At 40.3% G+C, this 13,596-nt stretch overlaps 1 protein-coding gene and 1 pseudogene across 1 annotated transcript; one reads left to right on the forward strand and one right to left on the reverse strand.

The window, feature by feature from the left end:
* Window positions 1–1,152: 1,152 nt before the first annotated feature.
* LSM1 (LSM1 homolog, mRNA degradation associated) lies at window positions 1,153–13,498 on the reverse strand. Its single transcript, XM_024562666.4, has 4 exons — window positions 13,064–13,498; window positions 9,312–9,380; window positions 7,931–8,046; window positions 1,153–1,660 (listed from the first exon to the last, which is right to left on the reverse strand). The coding sequence occupies exons 1-4, from the start codon at window positions 13,107–13,109 to the stop codon at window positions 1,490–1,492; spliced, it is 402 nt and encodes a 133-aa protein (XP_024418434.2). The 5' UTR covers window positions 13,110–13,498; the 3' UTR covers window positions 1,153–1,489.
* LOC112306707 (non-histone chromosomal protein HMG-14 pseudogene) lies at window positions 5,540–6,010 on the forward strand (annotated as a pseudogene).
* Window positions 13,499–13,596: the final 98 nt, after the last annotated feature.

Below are 13,596 nucleotides of genomic sequence, written 5' to 3' on the forward strand. Positions count from 1 at the left end.
CCTTTAACGTAAGAATAAACTAACTCATGATTGCATTTGGAGTTTTGAGAGGTTGAAAAAACAAGATAATTACAGCCAGTCTAAATTCCTTCAGGGTGTCAGATATTCTGAAACTGGTGCTCGGAAAAATTAACACCGTAATCCTGCTGACTCCCAAAGAATGTCACGTAGACGTATTTTTCGAAAGTTGGTCGTGGTTTTTTCCTCTTTGTGTGAGTAAATAGTTAAAAACAAGTTTTGGTTATTAAATAGTAACATGAAAGGCCAGACACATGTGAAAAATCATTAGGTACAACTGTTTCTTCACAAATTATCTATTTTAAAACGAACTCAATGACTAGCTCAGCTGTCAAATGATTTATAGGCATTCAGAGCTAACACCTGAGGTCATAAAATGTTAGGTTTATGTAATGCTATAAAATAGTTCAGACGTAGGAATTGCATATAAATATTATGAAAAAGAAGTCTTTGCTCAATGAAGAGGAGGAACACCTGGAATAATTCTTCAGTTAAAAGAAAAACCATCTGAGAAGAGAACAGACCTGCTCAAGTGCAAGGTGCCAGGGGGGGAGCCAAGTCAAAATTTTAACCTACGTCTCCCAAACTGGTTCAGTACGTTGTCCCTAGACTATACCACACTCTCCTCAATCGTCTGTCACACTCACTCTGCCATCACCGTGGGTGTCAGCCAAAATAACCTGGATGCATCAGTCCCTGAAACACCATTTTATTTGTGTTCCTTTTTGATAACAGTATAAAAGGCTCAACTCAATCCTAAGGACTAGAAAAACGAACTAAATGGATAGCAGATTAGGAGAAAAAGTCACCTCACTAAAATGTTAGATCTCATGGGAACCTAGTTTCAAAGCTGTTTCGTTAAGTCAAAACAAGTTTAGTAAGTGAATGCTGCTCCTCAAACTCGAGGCTTTGGCTTTAACCAGTAACTGCGAAACTGCACTGAGCCCTTCCTGAAGGTGGAAAATGTTTTTCTTACAGTGGGGAAGAGAGGAGGACCCACGAGGTCCTTAGTATGAAAACATGCCCTTGTAACTAGCAAGTTATGAAGTGACAGAACTGTTTATACCTTTGAGATCAGAAACTTAATTCTGTCTATTCATCGGAGGCAACTCAAAATTGGCAAATAACATGACAGCTTTGGATTCATATTTTATTTACAAGCAAATGAAGAATGTCCCCTATAAACTCTAGTTTGGGATGAGAAGAGCAACAGGGATTAGTTGCTGGCTTCATAGTGACGAGTGAAGGAAGTCCATCCAGCTGTTTCTTTAAACAATGATTCTGTTATTAAAAAGGAAAAAAAAAAACCAAAACCGCCACGTGATTTTTTCATTTTGCATATGTGAAAGATTCAAAAGAAAAATGACTTTTCAAAATTGTAGTCTCCAGTCAGATGTGTGAGGCGACCAGAATGTCACCTTCATTCCGTGACAGCCCCTGCTCCCAAGAGCAGTATTAACCCTGAACAGAGTTAATACTCATCCAGAGTATCTGCTCGAGGAACGGAGAGACCTCGATCTTTCAGAGCCTGGACTTTCAGCTTCTCGGCTTCCAGCTTGGTCTGCTGTTCCACCCTCTGTTCTTCTAGGATTTCCTCAATAGACACCTGCTGAAGGGGCGTGTCACTCTCCTTCTCCAAGTCCTACAAAGCAAGCAGGTTTGAAAACTTCAGCTGATGACCAAGAATAGAGAACCTTACAGATCTCAAGGCAACTGGATTCCTGTGTCGGGTTGGGTTATTTTTCATGGCTGTGACATGGCTGAAATATCCTTCTCCTAGGAACAGGTAAGTTTTACAAAGAAACGGCTGGCCACACCACTACAGAATAAATACTTGTATGAATGTGGTAACAGGGATCAGTAACAGTGTGCATAACAAAGCTTTAGGCTGTCTGAAATCCTACATTAGTGAAGAACTAATTTTCCTTAAAAAAAAAAAAAAAATTAGGCTATTTCTCCAACCCCAGAGAACTCAAGAAAGAAGTTACCAAGGCCAAGATGGCTTTAGATAAATTTTGTATTTTTGTATTATCAGAGTCAGCTTAATTTCTGAGGTTTGTTGTTCAGCAAAAAAGTAGAGAACATTGAATCAAAGAAGCACCCTCCTCCTCAAAGGCAATAAATTGTCCCTCTGTTGCATTAATTAGGAGTCTTTGAACTATAACAAGACTCCTTTGCGCTTTATGGCAACAAAGTCTTCTAGAGAAAACTTCAGTAGGCCAGTTAGATTACTAAACCAGGTCAGCCTCAATATCGATTTTAACTAAAGAATTGTTTTGCTTACTAAAAAAATAATTTTTCCATTATTTAATAAAATACATGTTCATTGTATGACATTTAAAAAATAGACTAGCAGACATTTAAAAAAAAAATCCTAATTCCAGTATAGAGGGATAATATTTTGGTGAATATCCTAATTTTTCCATATATATACTTTTTTAAAAAACCCACAATGCAAATACTAATTTTTTTCACTTAATATGGCATAATATGCTTAATGTTTATTTTTGAAGAACTTATAAACATTTAAAAAATATTTTATTTTTGATTTTAGAGAGGGAAAAGGAGGGAGAAAGAGAGGGCGAGAAACATCAACTCATTGGTTGTTCATTTCTGTACACACCCCAGGGGACCAAACCTGCAACCCAGGCATGTGCTCTAACCAGGAATCGAACCAGTGACCTTTTGGTCGCAGGACGATGCCCAACCAACTGAGCCACACCAACTAGGGTAAACACCTTGTAAACATTTGATCACCAATCTTGAAATGCACAATCTTGCTATAAATGCATCTTACTATTATCCATAGGTTCAGTCCATTCTCTTTAAAATGAACATAGATATTTTTCATTTTTTTTAAAAAAGATTTCATTTATTTATTTTTAGACAGAGGGAATGGAAGAGAGAAAGACAGGGAGAGAAACATCAATGTGTGGCTGCCTGTCACACACCCCTCCACTGGGGACCCAGCCTGCAACCCAGGCATGTGCCCTAACAGGGAATCAAACCAGCGACCTTTTGGTTCACAGGCCGCCACTCAATCCACTGAGCCACACCAGCCAGGGCTATTCTGTGTTTGTAACTAGACAAGCTATACAGAGAGGATATTCTCTTTTTACTTCTGTAAAGATTTTATTTATGTATTTTTAGATATGGGGAGAGAAGGAGAAAGACAGAGGGAGAAAAACATCAACGTGAGAGAGAAACACTGATCGGTTGCCCCTTGTATGCGCCCGAACCCACAACCCAGGCCTGGACCCTGACCAGGAATCAAATCGGCAACCTTGTGCTTTGGGGAACGACGCCCAACCAACTGAGCCACACCCAGTCAGGGCATTCTTCTCTCTTATCTTCTCTGACTTTCAGTAATAAATGCTGGGAAGGCATTACACATACACAAACTTTCCAGGTGTTCCACTGGATACTAATCTTCAGATGCTGCCAAGGCCTCAGAACCCACGGGCTATTACATATCAGATGGAGGAGTCTCAATAGAGAGGTTAGGTGAAAGCCACACAAATCAGACAGGCAAACCCTGCACCGGGTCAAATATGAACTGCACCCAGGAAAATATGTTATCGAGTGTAACCTACCCTCACAACCCATGAGCAGAAGCTGAAGGGAAGATCATGTTCTTAGTGTACTGCCTCTCGGACTTTTCATTATGTTACTCATTGAGCTATTTGTGTGGTTATGATGATGCTGTTTCCCAGCAATCTGTCTTATTACTTAAGACTTTGTACATCACCATCCTTGAGGCAGATTCCGGGGACTTCTTATGCAATGAAATGTTTACTGAACCTAGGTGGTTTCTGGGTATGTGTTTTCCTAGAGTTAGCAGTTCATTTCTTCAAACTGACTACTGATTCCTATAATTATGTAAGCATTCCTGTTTTTTTTTTTTAAATGGTACCACTGTAAAAATTCTGCAGCATCCAAACTGTAATATGTAAAAAGAGAGTACTTTACTCCATAAAAGGGCTACCAGAAAACAATAAATCTCCAAGAACAAACCCAACTTCGCTTCCTCTCCTCACATACGCGTGCACCTAACAAAGGGGCAACCTGTGCCCAAGTAACTGGCATAAGAAACATTTTTGTGATGTTCAATACTATAAAACTGAAGCAGAGTATGTGTAAATATTTTAACTTAAATTTTTACCCCTGGTAGCAATGTAATATGTTTCCTCTTTAAAAATTAAATTCAGAAAAGTGTAAAAAGGAAAAAATAATCACCCATGATCCTACTGTCCAGAGAGGGGTTAGCCCCTTCTAGTATACTTGCAGACCACTTCACAGTCATTTCCTACTCCTCCCTCACATCTCTGGGAAGTGTAGTGCTTTATTTCAACCTTTACATAAAACAAGGAGATGACAATTTCTGCTGCATAAACATGCAAGAAATGATACACTGAACAAAAAATATTTTTTAAAAACAGGTATTTCATATATTTTATAGGAGCATTTGGGCAGTATTGATTAGTCATTTCTAGCTAACTATTTCTAAATAAGGCCTCTGAACCAACCTGACCCTGGTAGAAATATCTTATTTTCTCAAATGGCTTATTGTTAAAAACAGTTATGGACCAAATCACTCCATGTAAAAAGACTTCTGTAAACCTGATTTAAGATGTGGCTAGGTATTGGGAAACTTTAGTGAAAACTTTAAAAACAGTAAGAAAATATAAAATCAAGCAAATGTACAGTTTTTTATTTTGATTTTCCTGGCAAACCCAATTATCAGAAGCAGCAGGATTAAATCAAAGATATTAAATAAGGTACTTTTAAAATAATGTTTCATGTAAAACATGAAATGAAGTTTATCTTAAAAAAATATTTTTTTAAATCCTCACCTGAGGATATGTTCATTGATTTTTTTTTTGAGAGAGAGAGAGAGACAGACAGACAGACAGACAGTCAGTCAGTCAGTCTACGGACATACCACCCTGAATGTGCCCGATCTCGTCTGATCTTGGAAGCTAAGCAGGGTCGGGCCTGGTTAGTACTTGGATGGGAGGGAGGGGGGGAGGGGGGGGAGGGGGGAGGGGGAGGGGGGAGGGGGGGAGGGGGGGAGGGGGAGGGGGGAGGGAGGGGGGAGGGAGGGGGAGAGGGAGGGGGAGAGGGAGGGGGAGAGGGAGAGGGAGAGGGAGGGGGAGAGGGAGGGGGAGAGGGAGGGGGAGAGGGAGAGACAGACAGACATGGATCTTCTGTATGCACTGTGACTGGGGATGGAACCTGCAACCTTTTAGTCTATGGGATGATGCTCCAACCAACTGAGCCACCCAACCAGGGCAATGAGGTTTATCTTTTTAAAATGCTGAATACTTTTAGCCCTGCCTGGGTAGCTCAGCTGGTTAGAGTGTTGCCCCAATACATCAGGGTTGCAGGTTCAATCCAGGGTCAAGGCACATACAAGAATCAACCAATGGGCCCCCACTGCTGGTCCGAGCAGTTTGGGCAGCGGGAGAAGCTGTATCGGCCAGGCAGTCCAGGTTTGCAAAGGTTCCCTGAGCGCCTCGGCCCTCAGCCATCCCACGCGCGCCCAACCGACCTCCTCGATGTGCAAGAGGAAGGTCAGTTCTGCAGACCGGGCGGTGAAGGAGGAGCCCAAGAGGAGATCGGCGAGGTTGTCAGCTAAACCTGCTCCTGCGAAAGTGGAAACCAAGCGGAAAAAAGGCGGCAGGAAAGGACAAACCTGCAGACAAAAAAGTGCAAACGAAAGGGAAAAGGGGAACAAAGGGAAAACAGGCCGAAGTGGCTAACCAGGAACCTAAGGAGATCTACCTGCGGAAAACGGAGAAACTGAAAACGAGGAGAGTCCAGCCTCAGATGAAGCAGGAGAAAAAGAAGCCAAGTCTGATTAATATCACATATCATGTCTTATCTGTAATCCCTGTCTCCCTTCTTGTACAATCCAGAGGAATATTTCTATCAACTATTTTGTAAATGCAATGTTTTTTAGTAGCTCTAGAAACATTTTTAAGAAGGAGGGAATCCCACCTTTCCCTATTTTTTAAAGTGTAAATGATTTTTTTTAAGAGGTGAAATCATTTGCTGGCGGTTTATTTTTTGATACAACCAGAAAATAGTGGGATATTGAATATGGGAGGCTTTGATTGTCTTGGGTGTCGGCTAAACATTCCATAGATGGGGGTAGTTTTTATATCCTATGATACAAAGCTTGCTAAATGGCAATTTGGAGTCAGTTGTGCATTTACTATGTCTCGAACAGTTTAAATTACTTCTGTTCTCATGTTTTCGGTACAAGTGTTTACTAAAGAAAACCACTCCTTGACCTTGGCTCTCCCTGTCAGAATTCTGCGCACTCTGTAACATCTTGTTGTGGTAGTCCAGTTTCCTAGTAACTTTGTTAATATGCTGATTGACACACGAAAGACTGAAAACTCAATTATGTAGTATATATGATATTAAATTGTGAATTGGTTGGACTTTGATGTAACAGTGTATCAGCATTTGCAGATATTGGTACTCGATACTCCATTAAGGAAATTAGTCCCCAAATTTTAAGCTGGAAAGTCACTGGAATAACTTCAGAAAAGAATCATAACTATATGACTTTATATTTTTGGTATGTGTGTTAAGAATTGTGTACAAATTGAAATGTCTGTGTACTTATCTTCAGAATAACCAATAAAATCTCACTTACAAAAAAAAATCAACCGATGAATGTATGGATAAGTGGAACAACAAATCGATGTTTCTCTCTCTCCCTTCCTCTCTCTTCCTCTCCCTCTAAAGTCAATCAATAAAAAAAAAATTTAAAATAAATGTTAAGTACTTCTAAGTTTTATGCACAAAGTTGGGCAAAAGTAGGTTTACAGTTGTGAGTACACAAAAGTTTATTGTTGTATTTTTATTTATTAATCATTAACTATAGTGTTATTTTCCATACAAACCGTAAACCTACTTTTGCCCCACCCTGAGTATAAAATAATTTTCTAATAGTTTTGTATGTATATATGGATATGTGTGCATACAAACACACACAGACATCCTGACAGTAACAACACTTTAGAGAAGATTTAACTCTTCACCTCCCAACTCATCTTCCTCTTCATTGGTTGTGAGTTAAGGATTAAATGAAGTTGAGCTCCTTTATCAGCATGGTCACAGAAAGGCTTCTCCAACACTCATTCCTCCCCTTCCCCCCTTAAAAAACACAGACATCACACTGTATTTGCAATGCTTCTTCCCCTCCGGACGCAGCTAATTAACTTTACATCATGAAAAACTACTTGGGACCAATTGTTTAAATGACTGCAAAATATACAATGTATATAAATCTTACTTTATTGAATTATTCTTTTCAAGTTTTTCAAGTATTTTCTGCTATCAGAAATAGCAGAAATAATATATTAGTGAACACACTTATAGGATGGCATTTGTTTTTTAAAATCCTCACCCAAGGGACATTTTTTTCATTACTTTCTTAGAGAAAGAGAGAAAGGGAGAGAAAGAAACATCAGTACAAGAGAGAAGCATCAACCAGTTGCCACCCTCCTGTATGTACTTAACTGGGGATCCAACCTGCAACCTAGGTATGTGCCCTGACCAGGAATCAAACCCACAACCTTTCGAGGACAATGCTCCAACCAACTGAGCCATACTTGCCAGGACACGATGGTATTTTTTTTACAGATATCAGGTAAAGTCAATGATATTTTGCTCTAATGAGATCAAATCTTCAAAATGCCAAGATGTACTAAAACAAAGTTAATTATTCTCTGTAACTTTACTTTTATAATTGTGGCTTTCCTAAGCTTATTTGGTGGTTTCCTGTGAGATGCTGGGTGAAATGTGGAAAATATATTTTTTCCCTCTTGAAAAGACAAAAAGAAACCTAACTAGCATGATTATCAAGACCCATAGCAGCTTAACAGTTTTCACTTACTATTTCTCCTAGTAGGACCACATTTTCTCCTCTGACCACAAAAATCCCTCGAGGAATATCACCGTATTTTTTGCCCACATGAATACGCTCCACAGTCTGATGTAGCACTAAATTAGCTATAAGCGTATAGGGAAGAAACAAAGATATTTAGTTCAAATTTTGGGTAAAGGTCCATAACTCAGTTAGTTTGAGTTGAAAAGATTTAGCTAAACATGATTTCAAAATTTTCTAATTCAGGGAAAAACTAAAATTTCAAACAGTCTCCTATTTCATTACAACACACCATTTGAGACTTTTAACCAATTGCAAACTGAGAGAGTATGTGGGATTATGTTGTAGCAATATGCAAGGATGGTGGGGGAAAATAGAAAATTAAATTTGTTTATCCATTAATTGCTAGTATCAACATGGCTGTAAGAAAATGCAAATGAGTGGGGCACTTGAAAGACTTTAAACAACTACAGAGATAAAAAAAATATTTTTAAAGAAGGACATGGTTTTTCTATGTTGTGTGTATATGTGTATGTGGTGATTAACTAGATTTAATTTTTAGTATTTAGCATTCGTTTCACCCAATACAAGGGTCCATGAATTATGATACAGTAAAAACCTATTTTTTCACTTTGTCAGATAAGCGTACCTGGTAATCTACGAGTAAAGTCAGTATTACTTTTCCCTCAAAGTAGTTTGACGAATTTGACTTACGATTCAGAATCCTGATCTGTTAAGAATAATTTTCTTCTTTCAATTGGTACCATCTGTCTTACTTTTTCCCTCATGCCCAAATCCACTGACCTAGCAGATGTCAAGCAAATGTTGATATGAACTAAGACGTTTCTTGAAACAGAAGAAAATATAGATCTCTTCAGAAAAATGCAGGATGCAAAACAAAGACTGAGACTGTTGAGTCTTGATGTATCCCTAAGTGTAAAATCTCGAGCTTAATGTTGGGGTCCCTCACAAGCTTCAGAAAATGCCTTCTACCCAATTTTCATTGGACGGGGAAGGATTACCTTCGGTGCAGGAACTGCTTTGAAGAGTAGTCGCCCCCAAGCCAATGTACAAATGAGCAACTTTTTCAGTGGACTGAGTTTATTTCTCTTTTGGCTCCCTCTAATGGGGAAAATAAAAAAAAGTCCAAAACACTGTAATCCTATGTTCTAGTGAAAACCAGTTTTAGAAATACAAGCTTGAAAATATAAGTTTTTGAACCATCTAATCATAATTTAGGACACAATGATGTAGTGACTCAAAACTGTATTCCTTTATGCCAGACACATGAAAAAGTTGCAGATAAATATATTACAATGTGAAATAACAAAACTACAATGAGCAGCTCTTATTATCCAGACTACAATAGAAATCTATAACTAATACATACCAAATTGATCAATGCTTCTCAAAAAGCCTATAAGTGTCCTTCCATCTCGAAGCAGAACCAAATGCTTTTCTGGGGACAGGAAAAAAAAGATCTTTAAAAAATGAAAACTGTTAGCTTCAGTGAGTTTATGGGGTAACAACAAAAATACAGTTGATAGTTTAAGCTCTACCACTTACTGTTGCAAGGTATTTAAGGGGGAGTACATTGGGAAATTGGAAGGAGGACTAAGGTAGACTGGAGTTTAGATCAGAGCAGCAATTTTCAACCAGTGCGCCGCAAGAATTTTCAAAATAGGCAGTACCTGACTATTCAGTCAGGGGCATGGACCTCTTTTCCCTTCAATTGTCAACAAAACAAAACAATAACAGCCAATACAACAACAGCTGTCTGGTGTGAATGAATCAAAATTACAACTGTTTTTGGTCAGACTGGCAAAAAATAGATCTTTTGGTGTCGCAGAATGTTAGTGATTAGTTATGTCTGCCGTGAAATGAAAGAGGTTGCAAATCACTGGATTACAAGGTTAGTGGTGAGAAGAGTCACAGTAGTGTGGTGGACTGGGAAAAGGACTGGATGAATAGAAGCCTGCCTGGCTCTAGACCCTAATGTTGATGCTAAACTCCTCTGCCCCCACCAATGACATGTCAGTTTCTGTGTCTGCAAATTGAGAAATTTAATTCTAGGATTGTTTCTGCCCCAACCTTACAACAGCTTCTGTTTCACACTTTGGATTCAGGGAAGCTTTTAATAAAAACAATGCCCCAGACATGTGAAAGGAAGATGCTGACAATAAGCTAGAGCAAAAATTCAAAAATACTTATTGAGGGTTATGTGCCACTCTGGGGCCTAGATACACAATACAAAACAAGACTCAGAAAATCACCGACCTTATGACTTTATATTCCTGGTGGAAGAAGGCAAACAAAACAACCTACTGTGGTTAGTACAATGTAATAATAAGTAAGATAGCAAGATAGTATGATAAAGAGAGGGAAGTAGCTACAGAAGAGTGGGTGGCCAGGGAAAACCTCTCTGAAGAGGTGACTGAGCTGATTCTGAAGAACAATAAGCCAGTCACTAGAATAGCTAGTAAAATTCATTCATTCACCTCTTTAATGCCACGCATAAAATACTTTCTAGATGCAGAATAGAGGAACAAGACAGTGATTCTTTCCTGAAGGAATTTATAATTGGGCTATAATTAAGTTACCACAAGAAAGTACATTTTAATTATATGAGACTGAGAGAAACTCTAGCTGGAGGGTGTATCTGAGTTGGTCCTTGAAAGGCAGGTAATTTTTGGCCATGGGAAGTGACAGGGAGGGGGAAGGAAACCTGTGAGAAGGCAGGAGGAAAAAAGGGCTGTGTAACCATATGTTTGGTGAACAGTTGAAGGTGTGAAGGGAAATGACAGGAAATGAAGTCAGAAAAGAACTTGGAGCAGGTTGAGTTTGGATTTGACTTCATAGAGAACAAGAAAACATTGAAGACTGAACTTGCAAAAAAGGGAGAGTGGCTGAGGTTATTCCCAGAGTCTGAAGCATAAGGAGACCTGAGCCACGGTAGAGATGAGAAGGGAGATGAAGTGAGGACTAAGACCGTGCAACTGTAAGTAATAGGATTTGACAACTAATTGAGTTTGTATTGTGGGTAGGTGTGAGAGAGCAGGGTGCTGAAGAAATGAGTTAGATAACACTCAGGAACTTTGAGTCATCATGTCAGGGAGGACCATTTACCAAAAGTTAGAAGTAAAAGAAGCAGGCTCAGGGTGGATGGTTTTTAGCTGTTTGCAATTCTGAAGTGCTATCAGGATTCTTATGTAGAAATGTCAAGACATTGGAAATGTAAGGGTGGAATGACAAAGAGGTCAGAATTAGAGAAAGCAATTTTGGATAAGGCCACAAAGAGGTGATATAATTATTGAAGTCCAGGAGATCTTTTAGAGACTTCAAGAAAGAAGCAGGTCACAAATGGAACCTCAGAGACAGGCTGCTTTAAAGAACAGTAAGAGTTGGAGAGGTAAGAAAACCAAGTGTTGGAGAAATCAAGAGCACAGATTAAGGATCCAGTATCACCATGCAATATCACCATGCTGCAGAGAGGAGGGGAAAACACTGAAGAGCGAATTAGACTGATGCCTTTAATAACGGACTGGCAGCAGTGTGCTGAGAGCAGAAATCAAATTGCAGGAGTAACAGAGGTAGTCTATGGCAGGTGGTCAGAGAGATGACTTAAGACATTTGGGGGTAAGGATACGAAAAACTGGTGGATGTTTGAAGGGAGTCACAACTGAAAAAAACAAAAGTTGAAATGGACAGACAAGAACATACATGAAGAAAAGGGTTCAGGGGGAGAGAGAAAAACGGTATGAGAGAAAAAGGGTATTAATGGAAGAAGGTTCCAGAAGCAGTGGGAAGAAACAGGAATAAGAGACACAAACTGAAAGGGAGGAGTACTTCTCACTCAAATGAGAGCATGGGTGAAAACACCAGAAAGACAAGGGAGAGAGGAGGAAAGGGGGGTGCAACGTTGAAGGGTGCATGTGAAATGGTTTTGAACTTTTTGGTAAAGGAGACTTGGAATCTACCCCCCCCCCCCAAAAAAAAGATTAGAAGGCTGGGGAACAAAAACCATTTTAAACAAAATGACAGAATGTGTTAGGACCTCTAATAATTCAGCCACATGACTAGAGAGGTGAGCAAAGGGGCATCCTCAGTCAACTGAAGCTTGTTTCCACTGCATTACAGATGGGTTTGTGCAGCAGCCGTTTACATGACTTGGGTCCAATTTACACCACACTTCCCTTCAATACCCAAATCCCTAATTGGGATTTAAAAAATGATTCAGAAGATAAAAAGAAAGTTTAATTACACACTCACTCTTTCATTTGTATACGCAGTAACTGTAGAGACTGGTAACTTGTTGGGAACTGTGTATAAACCATTTTGCAATTGCAAGTTAATGAGACATCACACGATTAAAAGATTAAAACGATTACAAAAACAATGTTATTTGAGGTACGATTCACAGATGAAGAGTTTAGCAAAAGGAAAGATGGGACAATTATAAATGGCTCCTCTTTTGTATAGGGTTGAGTTTCTCTTCAGGACAATGACTAGGAATAAGGAAGGTCTTCTTAGTAAAAGCAAAAGAAAACTGTCTAACGGAAGAAAAAAGGAAGTTTGAATTGACGCAGCCTTCCCAGAAAAGTCAATACCTTGTCTGGCAATGGTCTCTACCACCACAACCTGAAAGTGCTGAAGACCCTCACGGTAAAATACTATTGCAAATGGCTACAGAGCATAAAGCCTATGTCTGCGGCCAATTAAGTCCAAATGCTGTCGTCTTAATATTTTCACTTCTTATGAACCCTTTCTCTAAATATTCTCATCCATCCACCTGTAACAACCTGGAACTTCGAAATATCTCAGAGGGAGACAGACTAGGCGAGGGGCAAATTCCTTGTTCGGGCCTCAGCAGCTGCGTCCCTCGCAAGCAAGACTGAATTCTACAGCTTGTGGCTGACCAGCCCGTGCACTGGTGGACACTGCAGGACAGAATAGAGGTAACAGGCTAGGAGGTGGCAAACGGTGTGTCCCCGTGGCTTCTCCCCACCGTGAAAGATGTCAACACCAAACTTCTAGGAAAGTGCTAAAAACACCTTATGTTTTACGAGCTCCCTCGAAACAGGAAGCCGTCCGGGAGGACGGTGTCTTCTCCCAGACCTCACCCAAAGGAGATGAGCAACTCACTATCGATGTCCTCGATGAGGCTGGCGGTGCCGGGCATGTAGTTCATTTTGAGCTGAGATAAGGCTGCAGTGTATAGCGGTGAAGAGCCAGCGTGTCCAACACCTCTTTCCTCCTACCGTTGTCACCGCCTCGGCGGGACCGGGACAGGAACGCGGACCGGGGCGAACACTTCTGCCCCGGCTTTCTGGCGCCGAGGCACGCCGGAAACTCCTCCATATTACCCCCGCCCACTTCCTGTATCACGTGCCCGTCCTCACGAAGAGGCGGGGCCATCGTACAGTCCTGGGACACACTTTCTCCGTCCCTGAAGAGAGGGGAAGCAGAATCTAGATTGCATAGGTGGTGGGAAAATGTATTCTCCCTTCTAAGGAACACGGTGCTGCCCCTCGCTTTACTGCTCCCTGAACCCCAGAGTCGCGGACATCAGTCCCTCAACTCTCAGAACACGGCAGCCGAAGGGGCGGGACTTGGCCTGGGATTGGCTGTTGTCGGCCGACCCCCTTCACTGTTGTCCTTTCCCTCTCGCTGGCTGG

This window comes from Desmodus rotundus, chromosome 13, assembly GCF_022682495.2.
Source record: "Desmodus rotundus isolate HL8 chromosome 13, HLdesRot8A.1, whole genome shotgun sequence".
In the NCBI taxonomy this organism is placed as follows: domain Eukaryota; kingdom Metazoa; phylum Chordata; class Mammalia; order Chiroptera; family Phyllostomidae; genus Desmodus; species Desmodus rotundus.

Coding starts and splice junctions, on each gene's coding strand:
- LSM1 (XM_024562666.4), bottom strand. CDS start 13,109: ATGAACTACATGCCCGGCACCGCCAGCCTCATCGAGGACATCGATA. Junction 9,381..13,063: donor CCTCATCGAGGACATCGATA/GTGAGTTGCTCA, acceptor TCCTGTCCCCAG/AAAAGCATTTGGTTCTGCTT. Junction 8,047..9,311: donor GAGAAGCATTGATCAATTTG/GTATGTATTAGT, acceptor ATACGCTTATAG/CTAATTTAGTGCTACATCAG.